Raw genomic sequence first — 13,930 nt, 5'->3', positions numbered from 1 at the left:
TTTACCTACAAATCATTCATGTATTAAAATGGCCTCTGGCATAAAACCCTTACTGATCCTCTCTCTGAAGAAAGAAAATGTAACCTACTTGTGCCGGAGCAGTGAAAAGGGAGAAAAATTGTAAAAAACAACTCCTTTTCTTCACAAGTTATTTCATAGTATCTGTTATTTTTCTTTAAAATTCTCTGCCATTCACATTCTTGAATACTATTAAATGATCCAGACAACAGAGTTTACAAACTAGGAATGACCCTGTCTGCTTGTTAGCGTAACGTCAAGGTGATGTGAAATTACCTTCAGAGAAATTAACACTGGCAATTAAAAGTTTTCCTTGCATTATATAAAGCAAATATGCTTGTAGTCAGTCAGGGAAACAGACATTTTCCCCAGGAGTTACCTAGCACAGCAAATCTTAATAAGATTCTATTTGACTATAACTATAAAAGTATATTTCATTATGTTGTGAAAGATAAACCAGAGATTTCCTATCCTTTGAGATGTATATTGTCTCTTTCATCTTGTCTCTTGGAAAAATGCCAGACACAGTCAACACTGCATTAATTACAATTATTACATCCCAGTTTGATGGAGACTGAGGGGTCAAAGAGGACCCTGAGAATCTGAATTTTTCTATTAAAGGCAAAGGTAGCATTTGAATGGAAATTCAAACTCAAAATTAGACTAAACGAGTGATATTTTATAGTTAGCTAATATGTTCATGTACTGCTATAATGGACATCACTTCAATTCATTTTGTTTTGCTTGTGGGAAGTAATATTGGGGAAGAAAAGCTCCTTTGTATTTGCTCTTTTAATGCTCTGTGTTTCTTTTATAGTACTTATTAAAATGGCAATCAATTATTTGTGGAGCTGATTTTAAGTATCCAAGGTATCAGTCAAGGCATTTGATTATTTAATGCCTGCCTCCCCACCAGGATATACAATCCATGAGAGCAGGTCATACCACATTATGTAGTTTAAAAAATATATGGAGGGAGGTGATTGTGGCTCAAGCAATTGGGTTCCTGCCTACTACATGGGAGGTCCCAGGTTCGGTTCCCAGTGCCTTCTGGAAAAGGCGAGCTGGTGCAAATAGCGGGTGTGGCAAGCTGGCATGGCAGGATAATGCAACAAAAAGACAAAAAGGAAGGGCAATGAGAGACACAAGCTAGGGAGCTGAGGTGGCTCAAGAGATTGAGCACCTCTCTCCCACATGGAAGGTCCCAGATTTGGTTCCCAGTGCCCCCAAAAAAGAAGATGAGCAGACACACAGAGCAGACCACAAACAATGAGGGGTGGGGGAGATAAATAAATAAAATAAGTCTTTAAAAATATATATACATGGAAGGATGATTGGGATGGAGGAAAGAGGAAAGAGTAAGAAGAAAATGAGGAAGCAGGAAAAAGATCAATGAAATAGACCTTAGTTCAGAGCCTACAGAGCTAAGGTAACCTGCCTCCTCCCTGGATACAGATGCTGAGTTGACCTTGTCACCCCAGTGTCTTCCAGTCGTTGTCTAACTACCATCTCTGCTTCCTTATTGCCCATTCATGCCATTGGACTCTACCTTTGGCCCTCAAAGATGCCACCAAAACTCCTTTCTCTAGATGTTCCAGTAGCCTCCAAATTGTCAAATCCAGTGTAGCTGGAGAAAGATAAAATCTCAGCATACCTCTCTCTTGATCCTCCTGGCTTTAGCGGGAGGCTTTCCTTCCTCCCTGACATTCTTTAGTCCTTCAGTTTCAGGTCCCATGCTGCTGGGTTTCCTCCTCTTAGGATTCTCATCCCTCATCCATCCCATAAGCAATGATTTTCCCTAAGATTCTGTCCTGAGTGTCCCTTGTCTCATATAGTCCTCTGCCCAGTAAGTTCCAGCAACCACCCATATGCTGCTGATCTCCAGAGCCGTGCTCCAGCCTTGGCCTCTCCCCTCAGGGGCAGCTCCAGGTACCCCATGTGTGCTGGTACCTCCACCTGGGCACGCCTCTGGTACCTCAGACTCGTGCAGCCCAAAATGGAGGCTGTGTTCCTGTAAACCTGCTCTCTTTCCTCTTCTCTCTCTGTAAGTGGTACCACCACCCACCCAGACTCCCAAGTTAGAAACTTGAGCATTAGCCTCAGGCTCCTTTCCTGCTTTCATTTCCAATCCCTCAACCCAAGTAATCACTAAATACTGCTAGTTATTCTTTCAGAAATTACTCAGATTCAACTCTGCTTCTAGTTCAGTGGATTTCCACATTGGCCCTAACTGTTCTTCCTGCTTCAAAGCTTGTCCCAACAAAGCCACCCTCCAGACTGGCCCAACTCAAAGTTTTTCCTGCTTAAAACTCCCTAAAGCCCTGTCATGTATAAGATAAAGCCCATGAGTCTCCCATTTGGGATCCTTGAGGTTTGGCTCCTACCTATGTACCAGCCCTGCCTCCCTCCACACCCTGCCTCTCAGGGCACATGGTACTGACAATTCTCCCACTGAAGTTTTCTCCCCTACCCAGACCTTTACCCATCAGCTGCCAGGGGCATCCCTCCTTCCCATCTCCTTCTACCTAATGCTTACCCATCCCATAAGCTCAGCCTCAGAATCATCTCCTAAAACACCTCTCCTGACCCTCCCCTTTGCCCCCTCTCTTCCACGCCATCTGAGCTAGTTGGCTCTCTTTCTCCACCTTATTCTGGAAAGGGCTTAAGACAGTCCCTCCCCTATTAGAATGAGCTCTTTGGGGGTGGAGGAAGGAGCATCTCATCCATCTTATTAAGTCCTTAGCATAAGGTCTGGCTCATGGCAGGTGCTCAGTTAAGATTTGTATATATTTAATACATCTCTCATTTTGCCCAGATATTAACTAGCTCATCTTTAACACTTGAACTGAAGTCAAATATTTAAAATGAGCTGTAAAGGAGAAGCTGATTTGCTACAGAAGATGCATAGCCAGTCCTTCTCAACTCTTGAATTTGGATAAGTCTTCTTGACATTTAGTCTGGTTAAAACTCTTCCTAGGAGAACATCCAGAGGAAATAAAATCAGAAAATTATGTTTGTGGGTTAGTGGCATCCAGATATAACCCAGTGTAGTTGGAAGACGATAAAATCTCAGCACACCTCAAAAAATATTTTGTGTACAAATCTCTCACAGACTCAAAAGCATATCATGAGACAACCTCTAACGTTAGATTTTGGCCACAAATCACTCTATGGCTCACTCTTGTTTTATCAATGAGAACCAGTCTTCTACCACCCTAATGTGCATCACATGGAGTAACACATAGCAGGATCCACAGGGTCTTGCAGGACTGGGGGCTCCTGAAGCAGCACTCATCCTGGGGCAGCACTCCTCTGGAGGCAGGAGCCCACATGCTCCCACAGCCTGGAGAAGGAGTTGCTTCCCTTCCAAGGGGAGAGGCTTCGGGCTAATGAAGTGAAACCAATTATGAAACGGGCTCATTATGTTAAGAAAGGCTATGGTGTCTGGAAATTATTGCTGGGGTGTCTGGAATTCTTAATAAAAATTACAGGAAGTCTGATTGCTTGTGGGAAAAATCTATGAAGCTAAGGGAAAAGAAAGAATTCTATCTTCTGGGAAAACCCCAAGAGCCAAGAGCTGACTCATCTTTACAAGGTGTTAATCAGGAGGGAAAGGTGTGATGTGCACTCTGCTCCCTGGAGCTCCCTTCTCCTGCATGAGAGAGCCCTGGGGGTCTGGCATGCACACCTTCTCCCTGGGCTCTTTGTGGGCAGCAGAGGACGGACACCTTTGATCCATCATACCTGCATCCCTGGTTCTCATTCCAACCCTTGGGAAAGTGTAAAACAGAACTGTCTGCATTTCAAGCACTACTGCTTGATTTTCTCTACCCCTTCTTCCTCTAGCCTTGTGTTACAATTTCTTTCATTCATCTTTTACTAGCTGAGAACAACTTGAGAAAGTTATTTCAAGTTCCCTCAACTAAAAATGAGACCACGTGGTACCCACTTCATGGGAGCATAGTAAAGATTCAATGGGAATAATGTGTGCAAAGTACTTTGTCCCACCCACCCTCAGAAGACAGCAAAATGTTCGATAACTGCTACTACTGCTATTATTTTAACTACTACTAGTATTATTGTCATTGTTCTTTTATTGTTCTTAATGACCCTGGGGTTATAAAGATTCAAGTGCCAGACCTCTACCTGCTAGTTGCAAGATACTTAAGTTTTCCAGGTCTCAGTTTCTTTAGGTGTAAAATGGGGATAACTGTCCGACTTTTATTAAGTGAGAGACTGATGTGAAAAGCTGAGCACATTGCCTGGCAGAAGCAATTTCAAGAGCTTGGCCCACCGGGTGGTGATGACCAAATTCATATTATAGTCTTTCTTCCCTGACTTACTGGATATATCAAGCAGTGACCCGTGCTAGGGTTTCTACATTTTCTCATGTGAAATAAGGAGTATGGATTGTTCAGGAATGTTCTCTGATGTTCATCTCTAAGCTGAAGGGCGGCTTGCCCTTCCTTAAACAGTGAGCCAGAAGTTCTGGACATCTAGATCTGGGGATTTCAACCAAAGTAAAGTCCATTATCTTTAGAGACCTCAAAGCCCTCCCACCCCCCACCTTGACTTTCAGTCTCTGGAGACCTACACAGTTTCTAGCACTTGATTGCATGGGTGTTGGTCAACTAGTTTTCCATCTTGCTCTGGAAGTTGAATTCCAGTTGTAAAAGCCATGGTGGGTCAGGGCCCCCAGGGTGGCTGTAGGAAGAAGGGCCATTGTCATCTCAATAAACCGGAGCAGGAGGGTCCTTTAGCTGAGGAGACCACCTCTCATGAGTCTGGACAGCTGGTTTTCTCCTAGCGTTCATTTCCTCTTGTTATTAAAGTAGCTTCCTAATTTGTTCCCCTAAATGGCATCAGCAAATAGAAAGTACATGCCTGTTCAAAGACCTTGCAGGGCTGAGGACTCGATAGGGCATGCTGGGAAAAGCCAGCCCCTCCGAGGGACTTACGGACTGTCGTCCGTGCCGCTGATGCCCAGGCCTGGGGGAGGCCCCAGAGGCATGGGCTGCCCATTACACCAGCTGAACATTCCTTGGTGGTCCTGTCTCCCTAGGTCCTCCCACGTCTTCCTGTGGATCGTCTTTCTTTCAAAGGAAAGACAGAGTGTAAGGCAAGGTGATTTTAGGTGGCACAAGGGCCCAGCAGCAAATTACCAGGAGCCACTAGTGAGAGTCAGCCCTCTTTAAATGCTGTCTATCCTTCTGATTATGCCAGAAAGTTTCCACTTCGTCAATCTTTACACTTGCCTTTCACATTGCCTTCTTTAAGAAAGAAGGAGCAGAACCTTAGGTGAATTATCAAGCAATCATTTAATATTTCTATTTCATTCTGATGATTTTTTAAAATTTTACCACTTATTAATGGCAAGTGACACTGGCTTTCCTTTTAAAGTAGTGATTTGGTTTTTCCAATTAAAATTTGTTGAAGAAAGCTGAGTAGATTTAGAAAAGAAAAAATGGAGTGTATAATTGTACCAGTGGTATCTGAATATGGCAGGAAATCATGAAGTGATTTGTTTTAAGGACATGGGTCTAGATGTCAGATAGACCTGGCCTGAATCACAGCTCTACATGTCTTAATGATGTAGCCATGAGCAAATTATAAGCTTGGCGTACCTTACACATACAATGTGGACACCCATACTGCACTTTTTTTAGGAGGCTTTGGTTACATGACATGGGGAACACATATTGCGCAGTGTCCGGGTACTCGGCAAATGTCCTCTGCTGATATTATACCAGGAGGCACAGTGCCTTGCACCACAAAATGGTGCTTTTTTAAACCCCCATTTTCTAGTCTTCCTACTTTGCCTCTCAGAGTGACCTGTTCATTTTGGTTACAGCTGTGCGTTCAGCCCCCCTGCTTGGATGAGAGCTTGCTGTGATGCCAGGCGAGGGGCTGTTCTGTTCTCTTGCCCCTGCTCCCAACCCTCTATGGAAAAGCAGGCGAGGGCGGGCCAGATGCCCACCTCCCAGCTACAGAGGTATGTAGACCCCTGGGAGAAGAGGCATTCCCCAGACTCAGGAGAATGTCTGTGCCACAAGCAAACCCCAATATACCTGGAAGCTTTATGGCTGTGAATTACTTCATTCGAGAAATGTTTACTGAGCTCCACTGTCTGCTGGGTGCTGCCAAGAGACAGAGGCCAGGGCAGGGAGACCTACCAGACCTGCCCTCATCATCAGGCTGATGGCTCTTGCCTAATGCACTTGCCCCAGGTCTTTAAAAATTCTTGGATAATACCATTTTCAGCAGATAGCTGTCTGGTGATTCAGTTAGCCCATCGCAAGGCTGGGCCTTGTAGGTCAGTACAGGGTCAACGGACGTGGAGTCCACAGGTGCCTAAAACTGGGATAGAGCTGGTGTCAACAGCTCTATGCAGACAACGCCCCACATAGAAGGAAGAGGGCTGTGGGTACCCAGAGGCCACCAGCCACTCCTGTCCCCCCACTGTGCCCTCTTAATATAATGCTTAAGACTTCACAGCAAACCATGCGAGGTTCTGTTATTATCATCACTTTGCAGAAGAGTAGCTAAGGATGGGAGGGATTGTCTGCAGCAGCACAGGTAAAGCATGGCGTGGGGGCCCAGGTGTGTCTGCGCCAGAGCTGAGCTGGTTGCCAGTGCATTCCTTCCCCTAAGGCCCAGGAAGCCCAGCAGCCCCTCACTCCCCTACAAACTGGTCCTCAGGCATGTGAGAGAAGGCAGAGCTAAGGAAGGGGCCCCTGGCCAACAATCTCAGGTCCTGGCCCAGAAGGAGGCAGAAGGAGCCCTCATCCATCAAAGAATGGGCCCCAAATGGTACCTGGTGAGACTGTCTATTTGATGTGGGGTAAGAGGGAATGGATGTGGTTTCAGAGCTTGTGCAATCGATGGAGTTGTGTTATCCCAATGTGCTCCCCTTGGGAACAAGCCCGGGCTGCTCTCTATTCCTTCTGCACCTGCTCACACATGCACAGCACTTTCTGGCAGTCCAACAGGTTCGTGCTTGGGCTGCAGGGGTGCCTGCCTCTCCCTGCTTTTTGATTAGCTTTTCTGAGGAGCCCCCACTAGGAAAGAGGTGAGAATTTTCAGCCTGGGATCCAAGGACTCTCTGGACTAGCTTTTAAGAAAGACAAACCTGGCCATGTCCTTTTCCTGGCTAATCTGTGTGGGGGTTCCTGTTGCTCTCAAGAGAAAAAACACTCAGCTCAATGGGGCCGTCGTGGCCCTGCTGGGTCTACTTATCCCTCTGAGTGCAGCTCTAGCCAAATAAGCCTTCTTTCAATTTCTCCAACAGGCCATCTTACATCCCACCATCAGTCCTTCATACCTACTGATCCCTCTACCTGGACTGATCGTCCTGCCTCCTGCATCCCTCAGATCTCAGCTTGACCTTCACTTCTTCAGGGAAGCCTTCCCTGATCACTACCATGTGCCCCCCCCCCCCAAAGCTCTCCTTTAGGTCAGATCCCCGCATCATCAGCTCTCATAAAACTATGTTCCTTCCTGAGCACTTTTTCTCCCCCATTTGATCACTCATTTATTTATTCAATAGCTGTTTACTGAGCATCTACCAAATCCAGATACCATTTAAGGAACTAAACATGTTCCTGCCCTCATAGAGCTTACATTGTCATTTGTAACCAGATTTTCAATCATGAGCTGATTTCTGTCTGTCTCCCAGACAAAACCATGAGTCCTTCATGAAAGAGACTCTCTGGCCCACTGTAGCCCCAGCACCCAGGTTAGAGTATGCCACATTGTTAGCACCAAGGAAATACCTGTGAATGAACAAGTATTCATTGAGTGAATGAACTCCCCAATCAGGAAGGCATCTGTTTAGGTAAAAAGCTCATGCTGCATTAAAATACCATAATTCAGTGCTCCCCAAATTGTGCGTGGATTCCTCTGGTGGTCCATCAAATGAACCTTTACAAATATTTTATATATTTTAATTTAATGTGCATCAATAGAATATAATGTGATTTCACATGTGGTTGTTTAAGCTGTGAGTAAATAAAATGAAAAGTCGATTTAAATAAAAATATTTATTAGGTAACAAAGAAAAGATAACATGCTGTCATGGTGGTAAAAGAAAAGCTGAAGTTTGGGTGACAGCACTCTAAAGGAGAGCAGTTTGAAGCCTAACTTTGGTGGAAACAAGGCTCCTGGTCTCTCCATTGATCCAATTTCACCCAAGGGCTTATTTAACCACAGCAACCCATCTCAAGCAGCAGTGAACATAAACGGTAACTAATACCATCCCCATGGATCTCAAAGTGGCTACTGTCATCGAATTGCCATCATAGAGACTCAGCAGCCCTTCTGCATGGTGTCCCAAGCAGCCAGTACAATTCATCAGCTTGGAGGCTGGTGCTCTCCTTGCTCTCACTTGCTTCAGGCAATGGGAGCTTTGGTCCACAACTACTTGAAAGTCTTATGGAACTCAGTTGCTTGTTCCCATGGAAACAGAATGAGGACCAGTTGAGGGTGGCCCTGGGCAGGTCCGTGTCCCCGAATGTAGGAGACAAAATAAATAGGAGGAGGAGACTAAGTCCCAGATGCTGAGGATGCAGTGTAAGGCAGACACAGTGGAAAGCACATTCCCCTCCTGGCTGCAGGGCTGGCCTAACTTAGGGTGCTTGGCTCTGGCATGTCCACCACCTTTCTGAGCCCGTTTTCCCATACAGTATTCCTTTTGCATGAGCTCCATGCTTTGTAATGCCCCTTATATTATTCTAACTCCCAAAGCAGTGACCTAGCAAACCCTGCCATAGTCTCCATATTCCAAGATTACCCATGCCACCCCCTCACCCTGAATCTACAACTCCAAATCCCCTCAGTGGCATGGATTTCAATTTAGCATTAAGAGAACATTAATTGGTCCCCCTCGCCTACCAAGATAGGCTGTCCTCACTGAATAGAGCCAGAGACATTTTTCTTTGTGTGTCATTGGGTTCCTGACAAAAGCAGCAAGTTTTTAAGTGTCCTTAGATTGGGGTGAGTTAGGACTGGCTTAGGAGGCCATCCAAGGTGTTAGACTTGTATAGACCTGCACAAACTATGTAGACCTATGTAGACCCACCCAAACCTGCATAGCCTGCGTAGACCTGCTCAGATCTGCTTGTACATTTGCTATTCTGCCAAAAAAAAAGTGAGCTCCCACCCGTGCCCCTGAATGGGAGCAAATATTCTCTTTACTTCTTGTTCTGCTCGTCCCTTTGGCATGTTATGAAAATATCTTGGCTATCATCCCTTAACTCTTAACCAGGTAATGCATTACCTTGTACTTGGGAATGGTCTTCAGGAGTTCTTTCACTGGGACATCTGTGCCAACCACGCCCAGCAGAATGCCTTTCGATCTCTGCTGAAAATGAACATTACACAATAATAACAACAGAAAGTGAATTGCAAAAAGAATTAGAAGCTGGTAAGAAGCCACACACCACAGATCACGATCACAGGCTGGTGCCTTCCCAAACCTGAGAGAGATTAAAGATTAACCAGATCTCCAAGAGGGGCCCCCTTTTATCCTGCACCATCCTCCCCCAAAATATTACTAGACAAGATGGCAGCTTCCCAGGCCCAGCATCAACCACTACAATCCCCAACACACACTCATGTCAAGACACCCTCATGCCTTCCCTCTTCTGTCTCCTGAAAGTTAAAACTTGACCTGAAGAAGCACAAGAGTTTGAGTAGTTGAGGACCATGGTCATTAATCAGTGTCCCTTACGAATGCTTTCTACAGGAACGACTTAGCCTGCGCACTGTTTTCTCAATACGCACTGCCATCTGGCGCCCAGGAGAGAGAGGGAGCAAATAGCTAGAAAAATATGAAATAATCCTAAAATTTTTTAGCAGCCCATTGAAACCAAGGGAGGTGAAGGAATAGGCCTGTAAGGTGCCAGTTTCCCAGACAGGCGATCAGTCTGATGGGCTGAAACTTCCTGATATCAGAAAGGCCATCCAGGAAAAAATGCAAATTGAGACTGCCCTTTGTTTCCTCTAAGGCTAGAAACTATAAAGCAAAGAGAGGCCATTCACCATAATCAAGGATTCTCTCTGAGATCTTTCCTCCTCTGATCACTTCAAACTTAAAATTTGGAAAGATGCGGCATACTCTAAAATGATGCCTGGTTGGATTCCTCACGTCGTTGCTTTGATTTTGTGATTCTAAGAGCAGGATGCAACAAGAGGGAAAACTGTATCTCCTGTATCCTTAAACAAGAGTCACCAGAGCTCAAGTCAGAAGGGATCTGAGAAAACAGCCCTGGTAGCGTCAGCAGGAAGCGCGGCCACGGTACTCACGGTTTCGTTCTGCTTACTAAATACAGGCATGGCGACTGTGGTCATGAGGACGAGGCCCTGATCGTCAGCAAGCTGGATGGAGAGAGAAAAGCCAGTTACTGAGAGCAGCCTGGGAAGCGCGGGCGCCAGCAGCCAGCCCCTTTGAGTGCCACGTCCTTTCCTGACCAGGGGCTGCCTCAAGCCTCCAGCTGCAGTGTCAGATGCCATCCGTCACCCCAGGCCGATCTGTTCGCCGCTTTCAACTGTTTGAGTTGGCATAGGGCAGTGTTTGGAGCTTAGTGGTGATTCTTATTTCATTACCACAAATGGGTTTTCTTATTTGACTTCCCAGACCTTCACGTTCATTCTAAGCAATATTAATGCTTCTTCTTAATCTGAAAAATTGAGGACCAGAAAACATCAATATAAGGGGTGTTGTGAATTGCCCCTGCTGGAAACAAAAGAGGCTGGAAGCATTTATTCTCCCCAAGGTAGCCGAGTCAAGGCCCTTTGGGACCACCACAAATCTTTGAATGCAATCCCAGATGGAAATCAAAGAAAACCAAAACAAATGAAACAAAAAAATATCTTGACCATCTGCCCCCTAAAATCATTGCTAAGAAGCTAAGCATTTCTCCTGGAAGAACACCCTTGTAATACAGTACATGACGTATTCGTGCAGCCCTGGGAGTTGCACACAACCATATCGAGACCTAGCACATTTGCTCTTCACACAGTGTTGGAGACAAACACCAACTACTATTCTGATCAAATAACAAACAGGGAAACAGGCTCCTAGGAGGCAGACCCCTGAGCCTGGGTCTGATTTGCAGCTTTGCATGTTTATTAATAGGTTGCCCTCAAGTCTGTATTTCCGTATATGAAATAACACCAACTATTCCCCCACACTGTCGCCATGAAGATGAAAAGTGGAAACTGCCCAGCACAGTACCTGACATATAGAGGTACTCAAAGGAGCCTAGATTCCTTTCCCTGCCTTCAAGGTGACACAGTTAGTAGGTAGCAGAGTCCAAAGTCAGGACTTGGAATCCCAGTCAAGGCAAATGGCACTGCTGATAAGCAACAAAAGAGGCCTGGCAAGTCCAGCTGGAGAGGGGTACTTGCTGGTTTCATGGCCTATTCAAGCCACAGGTAAAACAATTTGTGGCCTAGAATCCATTGTCTTCATTCTAGAATGTTTTCTGATGTTTGGGTACTTCTCTTCCGAAGTTTTAGTTTGTTAAACAGTAAGATGTTGCTTCCTCATCCTTCTTGGGTAGACACATTATAAAGAGAAGATCCTAAAATCTAAGTGTGTGAAGCTCCCAAAGACTGGCTGGCTTCTTGGGTAAAAGTCTTAAATTTGGTCCACTTTCCACTATGCTTTTTCTTCCAAAATATTCTCTGAGTTACTTGCAGTGCAATACATTGGGCAGCAGCACCTGCAGCACCTGAGAGATTGTTAGAAATGCATAGTTCCAGACACTATTCCAGACCCACTGAATCTGAATTTTGTTTTAGTATTTACTGTGCATAGCAAAACTCCAGATTCATTGTTAGAGGACAGTCCTTTCCACCTTAGCTCCATCAATGACCATGATAGCTAAAGAGAAGCTGGTAGGTGTTGGGACTAACTCCCAACAGAGATGCAGCGGGCCATGTTTTTATTAGTTTCATATCATATCAAGATGGGCCTATATTCCCCCATGGCAAGCAAGATAAGGCAAGAACCTCTTGGGCTTTCAAGGACCTAGAACTCAGGGTCACCTATAATCTATTACTTGGGGCAGTCTGATTTGGCTGTTAGGATAAGTGACCAAGCATACTTAACCATAATATTAATAACTAAATGATATTAATGATGTGTTGACTTTGACAGTTATTGTGGCCAGAAACCAAGTGTAGCAATTTGATATGGTTATGAATTCCAAAAATAGATACTGGATTATGTTTGTAATCTGATCCGTACCTGGGCCTGATTGAGTTATGATTAATGCTTTAATTGGGCCATGTCATTAAGGCATTGAGTCCCTGTCCCTTGGTGGGTGGGGATTCACAGATAAAAGGCAGAACAAAGGACAGAGTTGCAGGTTTCTGATGTTGGAGTTTTGTTGTTGGAGTTTGATGCTGAAGTCTTAAGATGGAGCTCCAGGGAAAGAGACAGAACTATTTGCCTGGTAGTCTACAGCTGACCTTGTGGAGAGAAGCAAAGCCCAGAGAGCCTCATAGTCTGCAGCTGAACTTGTGGAGGAAACAGAGGCACTGAGCCCAGAGGAACCCAGGAAGCCTGAATCCTCAAAGATGTCAGTAGCCATCTTGTTCCAACATGCAGAAATAGACTTTGGTGAGGGAAGTAACTTATGCTTTATGGCCTGGTAACTGTAAGCTCCTACCCCAAATAAATACCCTTTATAACACCCAGCAGCTTTCTGGTATTTTGCATCAGCACCCCTTTGGCTGACTAATACTCCAAGCCAATCAGTATATAGCAATTTATGGAAACATGGGCCCAACACTTTGTTAAAAATACTTAAAGTATGCTGTGGCCACCACTGGGGGCATACAAGGCCATTTCCAAAGGCAGAATGAGCCCACAGTAAACATCTCTCAGAATTAGAAGTCGTCCCATATCCTGACTCCTTGATTAATCCTTAATGTTATAAAGAAAACTCATTTCAACTGATCCAAAACCCTGGGCAACTTCCACTTTGCAACTCAAATAAAAATTTCAAGCATTGCCAACATGTATCATGGCTGAAATCAAAACATACAATTGACAATAATGAGAAATGAAGCATTGTTTTTCCTGCAACCATAAAAATCAGTTATAAATCACTGGTAATTGTCCTGGCACAAACACAAGATTGTGAGAAACTGACTTCCAAATATTAAGCCAGAATATAGTATCAACTTCACTCAGGAGCTAATTCCAAATGTAATTAGTACATCATTACTCAAGAAAAGTTTCCCATAATATTGCACTTATACTGAAACCATTCATTTTTAACCAGACACAAGTAAACAAAAGAAATGCGGTGAGCTCAGTCTGGCCACTGTTCATACATGGTGCTGTGGGCCCACGTACTCCTCTCCTGAAGGCAAATTTGACCCAGCTTTGGACTGGATTAGCCAGGACCCTAAACTTTAGGTTTCCCCACTCGTCAGAAAGGCCATGGGGGCAGGTAAGAGCCCAGAAATGTCACTTGCACAACAGTAAGACTCTCTTCTGCTCCCCACACCAGCCAGCTTCATCATTCCCAGTGTCAACAGGTCTGGGCTCTGTGAATCTAAAACATTTCACGAAAAAGGAACATCAGTTTGAAAGTTAATCTACACTGTAACCAATTTATAACCATGAGGCATTCTGTATGCCTGCCTAGGAAATAAAAGCTGGGGTAAAATTTGTATTTCCTGACCACCACACTGAAGTTATACAGCCAACCATGGCCGGGAGCCCTCTATCCCCCCTCCCCCCACACACACTGGGGGGTCCCTGATTTCCTATGGCTCCCCAACCTGTAGTGGCTGCTGAGTCAAGAGCAGTCACTCATGATTCATATATACGGCTTCCAAGAAAAACACAGACATAGAGTCAATACTCATTTTCCAAGGGGTAGGGATGGGAGGGGGG

The 13,930-nt window shown here is 44.9% G+C and overlaps 1 protein-coding gene across 2 annotated transcripts in view; it reads right to left on the bottom strand.

Annotated features, from left to right (window-relative positions):
* CACNA2D3 (calcium voltage-gated channel auxiliary subunit alpha2delta 3) overlaps positions 1–13,930 on the bottom strand; it is a 933,078-nt gene that overhangs the window by 239,406 nt on the left and 679,742 nt on the right. For both annotated transcript variants that reach the window (XM_058288134.2, XM_058288135.2), the window contains 2 exons: positions 10,321–10,392; positions 9,293–9,373 (listed from right to left, as the gene is read on the bottom strand). In XM_058288134.2, the coding sequence (XP_058144117.1) occupies positions 9,293–9,373; positions 10,321–10,392 (153 nt within the window). The remainder of the gene's footprint in view (positions 1–9,292; positions 9,374–10,320; positions 10,393–13,930) is intronic.

This window comes from Dasypus novemcinctus, chromosome 26, assembly GCF_030445035.2.
Source record: "Dasypus novemcinctus isolate mDasNov1 chromosome 26, mDasNov1.1.hap2, whole genome shotgun sequence".
Lineage (NCBI taxonomy): Eukaryota > Metazoa > Chordata > Mammalia > Cingulata > Dasypodidae > Dasypus > Dasypus novemcinctus.
This window is presented reverse-complemented; position numbering and strand designations above follow the sequence as displayed.